At 41.6% G+C, this 20257-nt stretch overlaps 1 protein-coding gene across 3 annotated transcripts in view; it reads left to right on the top strand.

Moving 5' to 3' along the window:
- Positions 1-20257, top strand: part of NFE2L2 (NFE2 like bZIP transcription factor 2) — a 141829-nt gene that overhangs the window by 80888 nt on the left and 40684 nt on the right. For 2 of the 3 annotated variants that reach the window (XM_087861657.1, XM_087861658.1), the window contains one exon: positions 16622-16675. In XM_087861657.1, coding sequence (XP_087717783.1) covers positions 16622-16675 — 54 coding nt within the window. Of the gene's footprint in view, positions 1-16621; positions 16680-20257 lie in introns of those variants that run through there. The other variant, XM_045806177.2, reaches the window with a different exon arrangement.

Raw genomic sequence — 20257 nt, 5'->3', positions numbered from 1 at the left:
GCAAAATACTTCTCACCCTTTTGTACAATTACATATTTTAAATCATAAATGTTTATTGCCTTTTCACTAATTATTTTGAAAGAGAGGGAGCAAGGATAGAAGAAAGACTCTGAGATATGGAGGTTTCAGACCCTTCTCTGAGGTTCCAGATCATTACTGGGTTTCTGGGGAAACATGGTCCAGCATCGTGGGCTAGCATCGTTTGAGTGCTTGCTTTGTGGCCACTTCTGTGTTAAGGCCTTGTGTGCCTTATCACAGTTAAACCTGGCAACTATACAGGTCATTTTATTTTACTTACATCCTACAGATTACTCTCAAGCAGATCTGAGTCCACAGAATAACCTGAACAGATCCTCCAGAAGTAAGAAAAATCTAGAGCAGGCCTCCTCACCACTATCCCATCCCTATTCCACTCAGTTGTTAAGGATACCGAGGGTCTCATAGACCAGTGGTTCTCAAAATGTGGGCTCCAGACCGGCAGCAGCATTATCTGGGAACTTGTTAGAAATGCGGATTCTCAGGACCCACCCCAGACCTATTGAATCACAAATTCCAGAGAGAGGACCCAGCAATTTCTGAGCCTTCCAGGTGATTCTGATACAGGTTAAAATTTGAGGACCACAGTCTTAGGGCTAGGGCTTCACCTGGGAAATGTTTAAAAATAGCAATATCTAAGTCTTCCCCCACCAGAGATTCTGACGTAATTGATTCACAATGTGGCCTGGACATGGGATTTTTCAGGGCTCCCAAGTGATGGGAAACTACTGTGACCTAGATCTTTTGAAGCAGCTACTGGCATCTGGGAATGGCTAATGGCACACTTATGGCATAAAATCAAGCTCCAGGGATTAGCAAATGTATAAGAGCATCACAACTTCCCAATTTTAACTCCTATTCCCTTCTCCAAACCCAGCACCTAATCCTGCAGGCAGAGCCATAGGTGGGCAGTGCCCTTTGGCTAAGCAGATATGAGCTTATTAGTTTGAGCCCTTTAGTAATATTACTTATTTTGAGCCTATAAATTCAGTCTTTAGTGAATGTTGACAGGGACAGGAGAGAAAAATATCAAATTGCCCACAAAATAATTGAATAAAGGAAATAATATCTATATATGCCATAGTAAAAGCCTAATATTAGCAGCCTACTATTTCTTGGACTTAAATATTTTACCCTGAAGTTCACAGCATATCACATAGTACCTCTCCAGCACAATAGGGGTTCAATTGGCATTTGTCTAATAAATGAATCCACTAATTAATAAATTTATGAATGGTTACAGGTGCAGGAGAGGCCGATTCTGTCTTTGGCATCCGCTGCCCAACTTACTTCCAATGCTGTTCTGGGAGTGAAGCATGGGGGGCAAAAGTCCATTGGCAATAAATGTGCTAGGATCAGGTGAGAGAGCTGAATGTCACCTGAGGAAGACTGTAAACCCAGATGGGGGAGGAAAGGGACAAAGCAGGTCTGGAGGTCATAAGAGCTGGCAACCAAATACTTCCAGGTCTCCTCCCCCTGATATAGCGGGGATGGCACATCCCCACCTGTGATATTGTGCTTTTAAGAAATATGTATTTGTTCGTTCGGATGCCTAAAATATGTTTCTCATATATATCTGGTCTTTCTCCACAATTCCTGACTCACAGCTCCCAGAGGTGTCTGTGTTGTTTATATTGATGAGGTGATTTTTGGATCTTACCTAAGGTTGGGGGCTGATTGGCAGGAGAACGGACCATGTGATTGGAAGGATGGAACTTTCAGTTCCACACGCCCAATCCCACTCCTGACCTCTGAGCAGGGGAGAAAGCCAGGAGGTTGATTGAATCGCCAGTGGCCAATGATTTAATCAATCATGCCTATGTAATGAAGCCTCTGTAAAAACTCAAAAAGAACTGGCTTCAGAGAGCTACCAGGTTAGTGAACACATAGGTGTATTGGGAGAGCGGCACGTACCTGGAGAGGGCATGGAAACTCCCGCTCTTTCCCCCATACCTTGCCCTATGCATCTCTTCCAACCAGATTTCATCTCTATTCCTTATCATATCCTATTATTATAAACTGTTTCCCTCAGTTCCGTGAGCCACTCTAGCAAATTAATTGAACCCAAGGAGGGAGTCGCTGGAAACCCCAGTCTGTAGCTGGTTGGTCAGAAACACAGGTGACAACCTGGGTTTGTGACTACAATCTGAAGTGGGGAGGCAATCTCATGGGCCTGAGCCTTTAACCTGTGGGATCTGACACTATCTCCAGGTAGACAAGTTAAGAATTGAATTAAATTGTCAGACACCCATCTGGTGTCAGAGAATTGGTTGGTGGGGGAAACACCTCCACACATTTGGTGACCAGAAGTGTCAGAAGTGTTCTCTGAAAGTAAAGGACATATACAGGAAAGAAAGAGATAGTAGGGAAGAACTGGACTTTTTTTTCCAACTCGGGCAAGAAAAAACTTGAGTTTTTCCTTTATATCACCCCTCAGAGTTCTCTGTGACCATGTGTCTTGCTGGGGTCACTGAAAAGTGTTGTGCTTTGCTTTAAGAGCCAGTATATCATCTGTCCTACTTCTCTGTAGGGTGACCAGCCTTTGGTTTGCCTGAGATTGAGGAATTTCCTGAGCTGTGGGGGTTTTAATACTAAAATTGGGACAGTTCCAGGCATTGTTTCAGGGAGAGAATATCCCATCAGCTTGGGTCCAGGGGTGAGGGCAATTTGAAGCACAGCCCCATCAGGCCAGAGACAGAAAATTGAGATAACTCACCCGTGGACACATTGCTAGCAAGATCAGGGATGGATTTCAGACCACATCTGCCTGACTTCAGAGTCCACAGTCGTGGCCACTCCACCCAGTCTCTTATTGAAGTTATCTTTTTTTATTTTGTTTTGCCTTGAAGACTCTGGTCCACAAAGGTAGGTAAAAATTCCAGCTTTCCTAAATTCATTAAATGACATTCATTCCACAAACATTTATTGTGCCCTACTGTATTCAAGGCTCTCTGTCTCAGTGTCATGGGCTACACAGAGATGAAGAAACGCCATGATTTCTTTCCTCAAGAGACATACAACATAGAGGGAAGGTAGACCATACCAATTATATCACAAAAAAGAAGCTGATAGATGTTATTAAAACATTTTATATACTTTTCTGTACTTGGCAAATTGATCGCACTAAGCATGTATTAGTTTTATGATTCTAAAAGCATTTATTTTAGAAAGCAACAATTAGGGGCTCCTGGGTGGCACAGCGGTTAAGCGTCTGCCTTCAGCTCAGGGCGTGATCCCGGCATTATGGGATCGAGCCCCACATCAGGCTCCTCTGCTAGGAGCCTGCTTCTTCCTCTCCCACTCCCCCTGCTTGTGTTCCCCCTCTCGCTGGCTGTCTCTATCTCTGTCAAATAAATAAATAAAATCTTAAAAAAAAAAAAAGAAAACAACAATTAAAACATTTAAAGTATCTTTATTTCTCAGATCACCGATTCTCAGTATAACAATAGTAATAGTGACATCTGGCTGGCCCAGTCAGTATTGCATATGACTCTTGATCTCAAGGTCATAAGTTCAAGCCCCACGTTCGGTGTAGAGATTACTTTAAAAATAATAACATTACCTAGAAAATAATATTAATGCTTTCTTTTTTCTGAAGGTCAGTACCATTCATTCAAAGACGATAGTACAGTTGTACTTTTGACCTTCGGGACAAGGGCTTTGAAATTTCATTCAGTTGTGCTGACAGATTTCTCACTGTATTCATGGTTCCTCAAGTCTGCATGCCCACTGGGCAGGATTCTCTGGCAAGGATCAAAGCCAGCTAACTGGTCCAAAAGAGGATAGTCTTTGTTAAGGAATGAAGTGACCAGGCCTTCCTAGAGATCCTTCCCAATGGTGCAAATGCATTAAGAATAAAGACTTACCCAGAGAGAGGGTGGTGACCAGGCATGACCAGGCATGCGGCAGTGAAAATTTGAAGCCCGGGGCCTTGAAGATAACTGAACTCTCTTGGCAGCCCTGGACAAAGAGAGTATAGTTTTTGGGAAAAGCATTACTGTCCTTCTGTCTGCAGTTGGACAGCCTCCAGGGCTGCAGTGAAGTTGTGGTCTCTGAGTACAGTCGTGGTCTCTGAGTACAGTCAGCAGTACCCATTGCTCTGGTGGCTTGAGCAGAAGTTAAGCTGCAAACGTATGTATGTTGGAACTGTTTGGGGAATGGAGGTAGTAATAAGCAAACATGCAAAACCTACTGCTTTGAGATGGTTAGTAATAGCTGTGCTCCCTACAGAATGGTTTTCCTCATTGCCTAGATCCAAGAGCATCTCCTGGGTCCTCCCTGTTAGAATGCTGAGTGTCCATGGAGAGTTTGAGATGAGGAGGGAGGAGGCCATCTTCCAGCCAAGCCCGTGCAGTGATGAGGCAAGGCACTGCAACTGCAGCAGGGGCGGTGAGATAGTGCAGAGGGCCTGGGGTCTATCAGAGCCAGGATTACAGGTGACCATGCTTCCACTGAGCAAGCCAGACACAGACTTGAATGTCATCATAACCTGTGCTTGTGACATCTTTGCTCAAGAATAGCACAAACTGAATTTATATGTTCTTCATAATATGGAAGGAAAGATATTGACTGAGACACTCCTCCATGTCTTGAGACTTCTCATTTTATAGATAGATAGGTAGGTAGATAGCTAGATAGATGATAGATAATATGAAATATGTATATATATTATAATAATATGTTATCTTATTATAGTACCATATCAGTCAGGATAGTCTAGATAGGCTACATGAATACATAACCCAAAAATACTATTGACTTGACATAATAAAAGTTTACATCTTACACCACAACCCAATGTAGGAAGGGGGCACTCTTGGGCACCTCTTCCAAGTGATGACTTGGCAATTTGTCTTAAAATGCCATCAGCTTCAACATATGGTCTCAGCAGTTACCACAGAGGGAGAAGGGAATATATATATAAGACCAGACAGGGGGATATGAGACTAGGTCTACAAGTACGGTTTGTTACTTCTGCCATATCCCAGTGGCAGAACCCAATCACATGGCCCCATCCTAACCACAAGGGAGGCTGGGAAATGTTGGGAAATGTTATCTTTTGTGTGCCAGGAAGAGAAAAGGAAATTGACAAGTCTTTTCCACAAGTTTCTATAAGTTGGAGTTATTTCATAAGATTTTTCTTCTAATTATGATTTGTATTTGATACTGTTTAGGCTGGATCCTTGCCTTGTGCTATATTTAATGACATCCACATGCAGTATCCCATTCTCACAACAGTGCTATAGGTTGTCAGGATGGGTGTTATTATACATATTTTATAGATTGAGGACCCTGAGGCCCAGAGTAGTTACATGACTTGTCCAAAATCACATACTACTAAATGACAGAGTTCTCTTTCAGGTTAGTGTCTCTCCACTATTCCCCATTGTCTTCCACAGAAGCTCAAACTAGATAAGGCACTGATCTCAGTATACAAACACAAGTATGCCAAAGTGTATATTACTCCACTATAATCAACCTACTTTATCTTTTCAGCTCTGGCTCTATGTTGAAAGGTGTCAGCAATGACTTCCATCATTTGGGTACTTCTCTACCTTTGAGGGTATATCTAAGTTTAGGGTGTGGTGCAGCAGGAGTGCACAGTTTAGGGGCGCCTGGGTGGCACAGTCATTAAGTGTCTGCCATCGGCTCAGGGCGTGATCCCGGTGTTCTGGGATCGAGTCCCACATCAGGTTTCTCCGCTAGGAGCCTGCTTCTTCCTCTCCCACTCCCCCTGCTTGTGTTCCCTCTCTTGCTGGCTGTCTCTCTCTGTTAAATAAATAAAATCTTCAAAAAAAAAAAAAGGAGTGCACAGGCTAGTACAGGGTATTGGAGATCCATTCGTTCTTCAAGTTAGGTGTTTGAGGAGGCACCAACCAAGATATCTACAGTTCCTTCTAGTCTTCCCACTGATGCTGATATATCTGTGCCTACTGCCTGTTCACATGGCCTATTCATGTCCAGCAGCTCCCTGCTACTTTGGAGCCACTCCAGGGTCTAGGAAGTTCTGTAGGCCCACACCACACAGCCATTCTTCTCCGCAGGCTTGTTGCCTTCCTGAGGGAGAAGGGCAGGGTAGGGAGGAAGGACCCATTCATAGCTTTGCTCTCTCACTTTTCATCCATCTCTCCTCCTACCCCAGTGAAGGGAAGTGTTTCTACTGTTCCAGGAAAGCCCCACTGTTGTCAAACCTTTTCCTTCTAAATCCTTTGGCTATATTCCAAATCCTCTCCTATCCTCTGAGGGCTTTTATAACACAAAACACAACTCACAGAAGTTTTGTTCTTGTTTTGCTTTTTACCCTATCACATCATTCCTCCACCTTAAGGTAGTGAGACAAGGGCCTGCTGTCCAAGGCATGGAAGTGGGGATAGGGGAATACCAAGGAAAAAAAAAATTTTTAATCACATGTGTATCACATTTAATTTCATCAGGTCCTTGTGAGGCGAAGTCTCTGTGTCATTTTCCTAAAACTAACAGTGTGGCAGGGCGCTGGGGTGGCTCAGTTGGTTAAGCGTCTGCCTTTGGCTCAGGTCGTGATCCCAGGGTCCTGGGATGGAGCCCTGCGTCTGACTCCCTGCTCACAGGAACCCTGCTTCTCCCTCTCCTCCCTGCTCATGCTCTCTCTTGATATCTCTCTCTCTCAAATAAATGAAAAAATAAAAGTAAATAAAAATAACAATGAGGAGAAGAAGCATTGATTAATGGGAGTTCTTCTGTCAGGGGAACTAGCAGATTAAGCCCCTTCCTGCCTGATTGGTCTTTAAATGTACTGTTTTCCCTCCCCCACCTCAACCAGATGGCTCCACCCCTGATGGCTTGATCCTACACTCTTGGTGATCAGGTTTTCACTTAAGAATTGGGAACTTAGGGCCACCAGGGTAGCTCAGCCAGTTAAGCAGCCAACTCTAGATTTTGGCTCAGGTCATGATCTCAGGATTGTGAGATCGAGCCCTGGGTCAGTCTGGCTCCATACTCAGTGGGGAGTCTGCTTGAAGATTCTCTCCCTCTGCCCCTTCCCCCACGCATGCATGTGCACTCTCTCTCACTCTCAGATAAGTAAATCTTTAAAAAAAAGAAAAGAGGGACGCCTGGGTGGCTCAGTCGGTTAGGCATCTGCCTTTGACTCAGGTCATGATCCCAGGGTCCTGGGATCGAGTCCTGCATCAGGCTCAGTGGGGAGCCTGCTTCTCCCTCTGCTTGGGCTCCCTCTTCTCCCTCCACTTCCCCTGCTTGTGCTCTCTCTCTCTCTGTCAAATAAATAAATAAAATCTTTAAAGAAAAAAGAAAAGAATTGGGAACCCAGTCTTGGAGGAAGACTCACAGCTTCGAAAGCCTATCCGTGGATGATTTACTAGTGTTCTAAATACGGAAAAGGTGATTTGTTTCTCTGAATGTTTTAGTGTTTATCACTTCCCCTGCCTCAGTTATGAGCACACACTCTAGAGTAAATCTGTTCCCTGGGGGGACAGGTCATTGTACGGTAAGCACACCCACAGTGCTGAGAGGAAAAGGAAGGCTTACAACAGCATAAGTGGAAAGATTACCTACCGCTAGTGAGAGCTGACGAACTCAGACCAAATGACAGGTGAAGAGATGCTGCCTTAAAGCAAAACATCATTTAAAAAATTCTGTTTTGCACCAAATCCTATTCGCAAAGTGGATTTTAAAATAATTTCAAAGCACACGAGGCTTTCAAAAGATGTTTGTTTTAAAGAATACAGTTGGCTTGTGGTCAAAAAATGAAGTTTGGTAATGCACAGTAACAACTGTAGTATAATTACCGGCCACAAAATACCAGGTGCTCAACTAAGCCTTTTCTACCCATTTAACAGAGCCAAGCCAAGCAAAAATGCCCTGCTAGCCATACCCAGAAGTTCAAAAGCTCAGCCTTTGTCATCAGGAAGGAATTAATTCAAAGAGCAAAGCCATTAATAGGCACAGCCAGGCATTTTATTGTAAACACTTTATTGTTAATACATGTTGAGAGCCGAACTTTCTCACATTTGAAAGAGGCCTGCTTGAGAGGGAATTTAAACAAGTCAGGCTCAAGGTTGTTTTTTTTTATTTTTTAGATTTCTGATAACATATCTATGGGATGTGCACAGTAGGGAGGTGCTGGCCTTGGCGTCCAAAGGCTCCCCCAGCTATCATTTGACCTAAGAATTATTGTGTTCCCAGTTCTGTGAACAGATCACTTTAATGTCAAGGGAATGAAAGTGCAGAGAACAGACAAAACACAGAAATGTTATAGGGAAGAAACATATTAAGAGACCTAACAATGCACTTCCTCATTATATGTAAGGAAACTATTTCCTAGATTCCTTGAACTATAAAAAGCCAAGTGAATTTGCTTAAGTTAATAAATGTTATTTAATTATATAATGACAGTACTGCAGCAAAATGTTTTGTTTCCTCTCCTTTTATTGCTTCCTGTTAGTTATTGAGAGAAGAAATCCAGTGTAACTTTTTTCTACTCCACTAGTGATGAGGCTATCTCATTTGTTTTGTTCGTGCTTCCCAGTACATGTGTATGTGTATATATAATCAAATTGAATCAGGTGGCCACATTGTGTGGTTGCTACAAACACAGATGTGAGGCTAGAGATGGGGCCCAATTTTGCTAGAGCAAGACCCCATTATAAAAGCCCTTTGCTGTGCTTTAGAATTGGTTGTTCCGTCCTGAGAGAAAAAGCGAAACTTCAATTCTCAGAACAACTGAAAAATCTGAGGTATAAACCTTATTCTCCTTTCCTAACCCTGGGATGAGACTGAAGTTCTACATTCGGCTAAGGCGGCCCATCCCCCTTGGTTTGTCAGGGCTGCGCATCCCGAAACAGTCTGGGGCTCCCTACGCTCAGCTGATGGCGCGTACCTGGGCCCTCTGTGCTTCTTTGCCAGTGGTGGCCGTGGAGACAGCAGTATAGTGACACCACTGGACGGGAAGTGTGACTGTTCGGAGCACCTTCTCACCGCGTCCTGTCTGCATGCTTTCTAGCTGGGTGCCTATCCACCTTTCATGCACGAGGAGACTGAGGAAAAGAGAGCAAGTTATTAGACTTAGCCATGTAGGTTCCCGTTTTTGCGAGTGAAAAGGTCTAATATTGGCAAGTTCATATGACTCAACCTAACACTGGCCCAATTTTACACAGTTAGTAGGGGTGATGCCAGAGTTCGAATTCTCAAGTACCCCAAGATGATAGCTGCATATCTGTATTTCATGTTTTCAATTTTATTTTTTTTTAAGATTTTATTTATTTATTCGACAGAGAGCTAGAGAGAGCCAGAGAGCACGATTGGGAGGAATGGCAGAGGGAGAGGGAGAAGCAGGCTCCCCGCTGAGGAGGGAGCCCGATGTGGGGCTCAATCCCAGGCCCCTGGGATCATGACCTGAGCCGAAGGCAGACGCTTCACCGACTGAGCCGCCCAGGTGCCCCTGTATTTCAGATGACAGTCCGGGGCTCAGGGCAAATGCATTTAAAAATAAATAAATAGTGCGATCAGTAGACTACTTCCTTTCTTCTGCAGTCTCTGGTTTCAAGTACTGACTTTATTCACGTCGTTCTGTGAAAGTTGGCTCAGGTCAGACAAGAATGCCCTGCCCGTGGCTACCGGTCCTGCGGTGCAGCTGCAACCAGCCCATCAAATCAGCTCTGTCAGGCTGTGTGCCTCGAAATGCCTGTCTAAAAACATCTCCCTTCCGGGATGACACAGAGCCACACACCCCATCTCCCCAGCTGAACTCCCGCCGTTAGAGCCACTTGGCTTCAGCCACACGCCTTCCTCCCAGAGCCATTGTTAAAATTCCTCTGTGAGCCCCAACATCCTTTCCTGTTAACACACCGATGATTAGCTTATCATCAGATTACAGGAACTCAGGACTTGGACCCAGTGAATTCTGTGTGAGAGCTGATGGGTAAGGTTGGGGGCATGAGAGTGAGTCACGAGGTGTTAGATGGGGCAGTAACTTTAGAAGCTGTATTGGCCGATCCCAGCACTCTACAGGTGAGGAAACATATTCAGGTGCCAAAGCTGTGACATCTCGATTTTTAGGGTGGCCAATCACCCCAGTTTGCCAGGGACTGAGGGATTTCCTGGCAGGTGGACTTTCAGTGCTTGGCCTGGGAAAGTCTAAGATAAACCAGGACTAGCTGGCCACTTTGGTTCATTTGGAGCTTCAAACTCTCCTCCCTCTCTGGACTGGTCAGACTTGAGCAGGCCCTTGCAGCGACGGCTTCAGAGCGGCTCGGTACAGCGCAAAAACTCCCGATGGGAAGATGACCGCAAACACAAGCTTACGTGGCACAGTTTAACCAAGGCTAGTCCCCGAGTGGTCAGGTCAGTCTCTAGGCATGAACACGGATGCCACAAGGGAGGAGCAGCCTCGTGACTGAACCCTGAGCCTCTGGGGCCACAGCATTTGGGAATGCTGGTTGGATCGAGTCAGTCTGAAAATGAGGCTGAGGTCTGGTTTATTCACTTCATAGAAGAGCTGCAGCCATGCCGTTCATGGGGCCTGCAAGGGGAGGGCTGCTGCTGTTTGTCTGCTCTGGGCAGCTGCAGGGAGGATGAAATGGAGAAGTACTCAGGCGGGGAGAAGTGTCAGCAGGGTGCCCCATGCTACCATTGCTTCCTTTTTCAGAGGTTTTGTCATTCAGAGGTTTTGAATCCTGCAATAAGTAGTCATTCTTGGCTAACCTTGGACTTTTTTCCTCATATGTCATGCACCTAATTTTTAAATATTTCTTGGTTTTACTTCTCCTCCTGGTCTATTTTGTCCCCAGCCCTCGGTTGCTTGGCAGTTGTCTTCCCCACCAGGCCTCCTGCTTTCTGTTCTGCCGGGACCCAGCCTCTAGTTCATGCCCTAAATATGGGGGTGAGCATGTGTCGAATAGAGAAGGGATGGAAAGGGGGAAGCAAGGAAGAAACAGTGCAAAGATCCTAGTCAGGCAAAACTGTCAGATAATACAAGTCCTCTTTCATATTCTCTTCTCCACGTGCATTCCTTGAAGCTACACCCCATGCGCCCACTCTCACGCACCTGCTGGGATCTGAATTTGTCCTGAGCCTCCCTTGTTCTCAACCCCTCATGAAATGTCCTTCTTAGTGCCCAAATAACAAATTTATTGATGGGGTAAACGAATTACTTTTACTGGGAATTGAAGTCAGAGGTAAAGACCTCAAAAGTAAATCTTAACTGTGACCTGTACAGTTAATATTCCTTCTAGGTTGTCTTAACACTTCAGTGAACCTAATTCCAGTGGAGGGATTTGAAATCGGGGGAGGAGGCGGGCAGCATAGTGGAGGATTATTTTGGGAAGAGTTCTGTGGTAAGTGTTGCCAGATTTAGCAAAGAAAAATTCAGAATGTCCGGTTGAATTTGAATTCCACATAAACAATAGATAATTTTTTAGTATAAGAATGTCCCTTGCAATATTTGTGATATACTAAAAATTATTCGTTTTATATCTGAAATTCAGATTCAACTCAGTGTCCTGTATTTTATCTGGCAACCCTGTGATCCATGAGGTCTCCCAAAAAATGTAGCCTGTGCAGTAGAAGGCCAGGATTGCTGCGGAGTTTAGAACGCTTTCCAAATGTCTGGCGGAAGGGAACCAGTCCATCTGAGAGTGCAACACGTGGTACAGTCAGGTGAACTCTCTGCCCTCAAAGCCAAGCCTGCCGATGCATGGGGGCATCTGAAGTAGGCCTGAACCGAAAACCCCTGGAGACTGGCCAAGGTGCCAGTGAAAAGGGAGTGTTCTACTGGATCCTTCCCAGAAGATGCAGTGTCTGGTTCTGGTGCTGACAACTAACCCATCTGATATCCGTCTCACTAAAACATTATTTTTAGATCTGAGGAAGGAGTGGCAGGGTTTTAAAAATAAGGTACTAAATGTAGGGAGAACTACAATCAAGAAGCTCTATCCTGACCAGGAAATGCAGGCCATGGGCCTGCTAGCAAGAGACCTAGAAAAGGTCAGTACTGGCAGTTTTCCACATAAAAATGCCTAACACTGAGACCCCACACTTTTCTTATAAACAAAGGTGATGCTACTAGCTTCAAGAAAACCGTTTTTACCACCTATAATAATCTTTTTTTTTTTTTCAACTAATGAAGAGAGAGGCTATTTTGTTATCTGATTTTGGCTTCTGCACTGGATCTACCTTCAGTCCTTCTCTACCCTGCTGTGTGTTCTGGGAAGCTGACCCCTTAGGGATCTCTTGTCCACTGTCTTTTGGTTGGAACGAGGCAACAGGAGACATCAGCAAGAGACTGGAAGTTGTGAGGACAGATAAGGCAGAAGAATAGCTTTAGGGGCGCTTGGGTGGCTCAGTTAGGCGTTAGGCGAGTGCGGGGAGGGGCAGAGGGAGCGGATTCTCATGCATACTCTCGCTCTCTCAAATAAATAAATCTTTTTAAGAAATTTTAGCACAATCTCAATAAAAATATCAGCTTTTATTCTTTATGAACTTGACAAAATAATCCTCAAATTTATATTGGGGACAGGAGGAGAATAGCCAGGGAAGTTCTGAAAAGAGAAGAAATATGTACTTCTGTGTGTGGCAGAAGGTGAAATGGTTGGCCCTACTAGATATCAAAACACATTATAAAGCCTCAGTAAGTTAAACAATATAGACTTAGTCCATAAATGAGCATACAGATGAATGGAACAGATGAGAATGTTCTGATATAGACCCAAAGAGATGCCGGAATTAGTATGCAATTAAGGTGACATTGCTAATCACCAGGGAAAAGAGACTATTCAGTAAATAGCATTGGTGAAACTGGATAACCATCTGGAATAAAACTGGGCCCATTTATATGCTATCCAGTAAAGTACATTACAAGGATATCAGATAAGTATTTAAATGTTAAAAATTATAACTAAAATCACTAGAAGAGGGGTGCCTGGGTGGCTCAGTTGATTAAGCATCCAACTCTTGATTTCGGCTCAGGACATGATCTCAGGGTTGTGAGATCAAGCCTTGGGTAGGCCTGGGTAGGGCTCTATACTGGACGTGGAGCCTGCTTAAGATTCTCTCTCACTCTCTCTCTCTCTCTCTCCCTCCTCCTTCCCCCACTGTTGTCTCTCTCAAATAAACAAATAAATAAAATAAAATCACTAGAAGAGGGGTACCTGGCTGGCTCAGTTGGAAGAGCATGTGACTCTTGATCACAGGGTTGTGAGTTTGAGCCCAATGTTGGGTGTGGGGGTTGCTAAAAATAAACTTAAAAAAAAAGAATTTATGATATTAAAAAAATAATAATAATAAAATCAGTAGAAGAAAGCTATGGGAGAATTTCTTTACAACCTTGGAAGGTCTTGGTAAATATGACTGAAAATCCAGAAGTCATTTAAAAATCGATAAAATTAATTACATTAAAATAGTTTCTTTTGGGAATAAGAAAAATCATCGTAATTAAAATTAAAAGACAAATGACAAACAGGGAAAAAGTATTTTCAACTCATATAACAAAGCACTATATCCCTTATATATAAAGCACTACTAGAAGTAAGACAAAAAGCTGACAACCCAAGAGAAAAATAGGCAATGGAAATGAATAAATAACCAAAGGGTTCTGGTACCAGTTCCAACAAATAATTCTGAGACACCAGCTGGGTGTCCTACAATTTAACTCCATTCTGACACTATTTACCCAGAGATAACCTCAGATCCCATAGGTTAAGGATTCAGTCCTATAAGACTGCCAACCCTCCACTTCAGATGCCAAAACAAGTCCAGGTTGTCACCTGCGCTTCTAAAGATGGGTTATAGATCAGAGGTTCCAACAACCCCCTTCTTGGGTTTGGTTAATTTTCTAGACGAGCCCACAGAACTCAAAGAAACATTTTACTTCCTAGATTACCAGTTTATTAGAAAAGGATATAACTCAGGAGTAGCCAGATGGAAGAGATGCATGGGGCAAGTATGAAGACAGTCACAGAGTTTCCATCCTCTCTGAGAGCTCCACTCTCCCAGAATCCCCATGTGTTCGGGGCACCTGGGTGGCTTAGTCGTTAAGTGTCTGCCTTCGGCCTTCAGCTCAGGGCGTGTTCCCGGTGTTCTGGGATCGAGCCCTGCATTGGGCTCCTCCGCTGGAAGCCTGCTTCTTCCTCTCCCACTCCCCCTGTTTGTGTTCCCTTTCTCCCTGGCTGTCTCTATCTTTGTCAAATGAATAAATAAAACTTAAAAAAAAAAAAAAAAAGAATCTCCACGTGTTCACAAACCTGGAAGCTCTCTGAGCCTTAAAAGTTTTTTTTATGGAGACTTTATTACATGGGCATGATTGATTAGATCATTGGCCATTGGTGATTGAATGCAAAGTCCAGTTCCTCTCCCATCCCAGGAGGTCAGAGGGGTGTGACTGAAAGTCCCAAGCCTCTAATCAAAGGTTGGCTCCCCTGGCAACTAGCCCCCATCCTTAGTTACCTTCCCCAAGTCACCTCATTAACATAACAAAAGATATCTTTATTGTGACTCATCACTTAGGAAATTCTAAGAGTTTTAGGAGCTCTGCCAGAAACGTATGGAGACCAAATACATATTTCTTATTATAAATCACAAAGTCACAACTCACAGAAAAGTTCATATATATATGAAGAGATATTCAACTTCACTCATAAGAGAAATGCAAACTAAAGCTATGTTGATATATCATTTTTTATATATCAGATTTTCAAACACTTAAATGTTTCATTATCTTTGTGGGATTGTAAATTGATACAACTCCATGGAGGGAAATTTGGCAAAATCCATCAATCTTACAAATACACATCTCCTTTGACACAACAATTCCTTATAATCAAATATATCCTATGAATATATTTAACACATAAAATGACCTAGGTACAAGGTTAGTCATTGTAGCATTACCTGTAATAGCAAAATTGGAAACAACCCAGTGTCCATCAATATGAAACTGGTTAAGTAAATCATAATGCTTCTATATATTGGAATATTATACAGCCATAAAAAGGTAGAAATTCATAAAAATATGCTGTACTGATATGTAACAATCTCCAAAATGCAATATAAACTATCTACTACCTTTTGTGTGGAAAAAAACATAAAATATGTGTGCATATAAGTGTGTATAAATTACTCTGAAATGATAACCCAAGAAACCAGTAACAGTGGATTGGGAAGAAATCTAGTGAATGGGAGATAGGGAAGGGAGAGAAAATTTCACCTTTTATATTTTTTAAATATTTGAGTCATGGGTATATATTACTTATTCAAATATTAAAAATTGTAAAGGTGCTTCTGAAAAAAATCAAATGATACAGAAATGCCTAAGGTAGAAATTAAATGTTCCCCTACCCCTAAACCTCCCACTCAGAGGAAACTAATGCCAACAGACAGCTATTAATCTTAAGAGATTTAGTCACTGAGAAGGAGATAGGATACTTTTTTAAAAATCATGTATTAGGCAAGGGAAACACTATTTCTGAGTCTCTGAAATGTTGTTGTGGCACTGCCAAATCCCCTTAGACCAAATATGAGCGATGGAAATAAATATTGACCTCCTTCTGCAGGCTCACCATGAGCTGCTGGGCTTACATAGCACATTCAATCCTATGTGAGTTTGGGTATATGTAAAATTAGAACTGGAATAATTCTGAATTAGGTAGCAATGTAAACGTGAATGGTAGAGGCCATTAGCTCTAATGGGCTAAGTATTATGTGGATGTGAAATGAAGACATTAACATTTCAGCAAATGAAAATGTTTAGTCTGAAAAGTCTTGGCAATGAAAGCACAGAATTCAGCCAGCAAAGGCTTCTAAATTACAAACATAAAAGAGTTGCAAAGAACACTAAAAATTATTCCTAATTTTCCACTGCTGTTATTAAAAATTATTAAAAATATTTTCTAACTGGAATCTGACATTCCACTAGTGCAATGAAGCAAACATCACATTACGAAGACCCCCTCAAGATCATGTTCCTTTGACTCAGAAAATCCCTTGATGAGTAGTAAACGACTGTTATAAGTAGCTATGAAAAAAATATATAGAGCCTCCCCGTCTCAAAATAAATACCAGGGTCTCTAGCCAAATCAGCAGTTGATATTTTTAATACATGTGCCTTATTACAACACAACAAAACAGTGTTTATACAATACACTCCCTTTCCTCTACTCTTATAAAAGTAGTGTGTTGATGTTGGAAGAAACTTTAGAAATCAACAAGTCTACTCATGTAAACATTCATTCATTTAACAAATACTTCTCTAGTGCACCCATGTATCAGACAAAGTAAAAAGCCATAGGATAAGAAGATGAGTAACACAGTTTCTGGCCCTCGAGAAACTTCCCTAAACTAACTCCTTTATTTTTATTTTGAAGTATCTCTAGGTCTCTCGAGTTCAGACCAGTACTTCTTTTGATTATGCCAACCATCAAGCATTTACGAAAATAACTAAATCTAAAGGAATGGCAATTGCCTATTATTACTTCAATGCTGTTCACATAGTAATTTTTTGGTTTTGGATTATCATTTCAGAGGATCTACCTGCTCTTCATTTTCACAAGTAACTTTATATACCTTATAACAGCTTCACAAAACTTTCATTTCACAGATGAGGAAACTGATGTCGGTGATATTCATCAACTTTCCCTGCATCACACAGCTAGTAAGTAAGTGAACCCAGCTCTGTCTGTCTCTAGTGCTTATGTTCTTTCTACCATAGTACCCAGCAGGATTCATCAAAATGTAAGCTTTAGAAATTGTAACTAGTATAAATACTTTAAGAGTACATGATTGTCATTTTGGTTGTTAAATACTCCGCTGCTTCACAGAGAATTTCTTAGAGAAAAGCACACTGTAACTGTAAACAATGTATTTCCGAGCACCTTAATTTCAGTTCAAGAAGACCATGAAATGACACTGGATAACTATTCGTTTTGGTCATTACAATACCCTGCATTAAAATGATCAATGTGTAAATGAAGTTAGTGTTGTTGCCAACATTATAGACCTTTACTTTTAATCCTCAAACCTTCCTATAACCTTATCTTTTGTTCATTTCAATTGCTTAGCTCTCTTTTGAGTATCCATATCAAGTCTACTATATTTTTAAGTTACTACAATATTTTTACATTATATTATTATTGTTTTTAAAAAAGGTACCTGATTTTTCTTCTTTTGGCCCCCCTGGCGTGACTCTCCTCCTAACACACGTGCTCCTCTACTTTAAGCCTTCCAAGGAGCAAGACAATCGCTTTACAGTGAATTACTGATGCATAGCTTACTCAGAGCAGGGTTTGGATTGTTGCAGTCATGAAGGTGATCTACAGGAAAAGATAATTCGGCTAAAGTCCTGCGATGGAATCTGCCACTGATTGTCAGTTAGTTTTAAAGACCTTGGACCTTGGAATCAGACCATAAAATCTGAATCATGTTCCTTAGAGTGATATTCTTCAAATTCACCTGTGAACGACTAGCAATCACATACGGGTTTCTAGGGGCCCTTATAATTTCTTTCTTTTTTTTCATGTATTTACAGATTTGGATCATTAGGAGAGGGTTGGTAAGCAGCAATCAAGAAAGACAAAAATGTGGAAATCTTAAATTGAATTTCAACATAAAAATTATAGTACAGTGTATATAGCTTTATTATATCCCAATAGCACGAAATTATGCTACACCCTTCAAAGTATATCATACACTTAAATGAGGTCCATGGCAAAAATTATGGTATAGATTATAGTCCTTATGTTGTTAAATTATGCACAAATACTTAATTTATTGTGAATAAATTATTGTAAATAATACTTGGGTGGTATCTTGGGACCTAGGTTGGCCCAATGAAAAGGCAAATGTTTTGGAATGAGCTAAACCTAGGATTTCATGTGAACTCTGCCATGGAAGCTTGGCCAAGTTATTGAATCGAGTTGTGTGACCTTGACCAAGTTACTGTACCAGATTGAATTAAGCTTTATCGCTTGTAAAATGGTTGTTGTGAGGATTAGTAATGACTGACAAAAGGTTTGGAAGTAGAGGCTCTTACAGAGTAGATGCTCAATAAACTCAGGTCTCACCTGGGATACTTCACAAAGCACACACAATGATTTCTTATTAAATTGAATTGATTAAAAGGAAATTAAGTGTTGGTGTTATATGACCTTCCTCCTGGAATGGACAATTGAAATTGAAAGGACATATTTCCTGCTGACAGTACAGTACTTACTTCCCCAGGAGACTAAAACAGATCAACTTTAGCAAGAAATGTCTCCATAATGTTCCCTTATGGAGAAGTTTATAGTATACACAAAAACATCCTGTATCTTATAAATAAGTATTGTCACAAAATATCTATTTATTCAGTGTTTAGTTCTTTGTTGTTATCGTTGTTAATAAATCTTCAGTGACTTGTCAGGGTAGTTAATAGATGATTTTAACCAATTTGGCTTAAATTGTTTATGGTAACAACTATGGTTTCAAAGAGAGAAGAGTCAAGGTGGTAAAAGAAACAGGTAATAGTTGTTGCTTCTCAACACAGTTCAGAAAGCATGAGTAAGTAGGTCCCTCAATGCATGGTGCATGGAAGAAATTCTGAGATACCAGTAGAAAGTAAAAGCTTAGTATTTTGTAGTTTCTTTCTTTACAAACTCAAATTTGCATTAACATGCATATTTATATTTTCTGGAATTTTTGTGTCATTTAAATCAATAGTTAATGTTATTTTCTTCCCATAATTGCTCTTTAATTATCTAACAGCATAGTTTCTTTCTTTATTGTTTTTTTTAGAGGGAAGGGAGAGGGTCAGAGGGAGAGGGAGAAAGAGAATCTTAAGCTGGCTCCACACCCAGCATAGAGCTCTATCCACATGTGGGACTCAGTCTCACAACCTTGAGATAATGATCTGAGCCGAAATCAAGAGTCAGACATTTAGCCTACTGAGCCACACAGGTGCCCCTAACAGCAAAGTTTATGACAATGAAGGATTGTATGGGGATGTATCCCTTCCTCTTAGTGAATGTATAGAAAATATTATATTATACATTAAAACTGTTCTGCCATGAAAAGATAATCAACTTCTTTAGTCATTAGAGGATTTGAAATTAAATGCAAATAAAAACCACAATCACACACACAAATGACTATACCAAGTAGTCTTAGCAAGAATGTGGAGGAACTGGAACTCTAATAGACTGGGGAGGGGCAGAGGGAGAAGAAGAGAGAGAATCTCAAGCAGACTCCCCAGTGAGCAGGGAGACTGACTGTGGGCTTGACTCTACAACCCTGAGATCATGACCTGAGCTGAAATCAAGAGTCAGATGCTTAACCAACTGAGCCACGCAGGTGCCCATAGCAGATTCTTAAAAAGTTAAAACATACTCCTACCATATGACTTAGGCATTCTATCCTAGGTATTTACCCAAGAGAAATGAAATGGATACCCATACAAAGACTTGTATGTGAATGTCCAACTGCTTTATTCATAGCTTAAAAAGGGAAACAACCCGGGGCACCTGGGTGGCTCAGTCAGTTAAGCATCTGCCTTTGACTCAGGTCATGATCCCAGGGTCCTAGGATCGAGCCCCATATCGGGCTCCCTGCTCAGCAGGGAGCCCGCTTCTCCCTCTCCGTCTGCGTGCCCCTCTGCCTTCCACTCCACCTGCATGTGCTCTCTCTTTCTTTCTCTGTCAAATAAATAAATAAAATCTTTAAAAAAAAAAAGGAAACAACCCAGTGTCTACCAACATGTGAATGAATAAACAAATTGTGGTATATCCACAGAGTGAATACTACTCAACAATAAAAAGCAATTAACTATTGATACATGCAAAAATATATGAACCTCAATTATGTGAAGTGAAAGAAGCCAGATTTTAAGAGTACAAATTGTATGATTCCATTTATAATATTCTAGAACATGTAAACTAATCCACACTTCCAGAAAGTAGATCAGTGGTTGCCTGGGAATGGAATAGGGGACAGGGAGAAGCAGGAAACTCTGGGAGTGATGGATGTATTTATCATATTGATTGTGTTGATGGCTTTACACATAAATATCAAAACTTATAAAATTATTGTATGTCAATTATACCTAAAACTGTTTTATTTTTTTAAGATTTATTATTTATTTGAGAGAGAGCATGTGAGTGGGGGGAGGAACAGAGAAAGAGAATCTCAAGCAGACTCCCCGCTGAGCACAGAGCCGGACTCAGGGCTCAGTCCCACAACTCATGAGATCACGACCTGAGCCGAA

The sequence above is a fragment of the Ursus americanus genome, chromosome 1, assembly GCF_024610735.1.
Source record: "Ursus americanus isolate L20-20 chromosome 1, mUrsAme1.1.p, whole genome shotgun sequence".
Taxonomy (NCBI): Eukaryota; Metazoa; Chordata; class Mammalia; order Carnivora; family Ursidae; genus Ursus; species Ursus americanus.
Note: the sequence above shows the minus strand (reverse complement) of the source record. Positions and strands in the feature narration are given on the sequence as shown.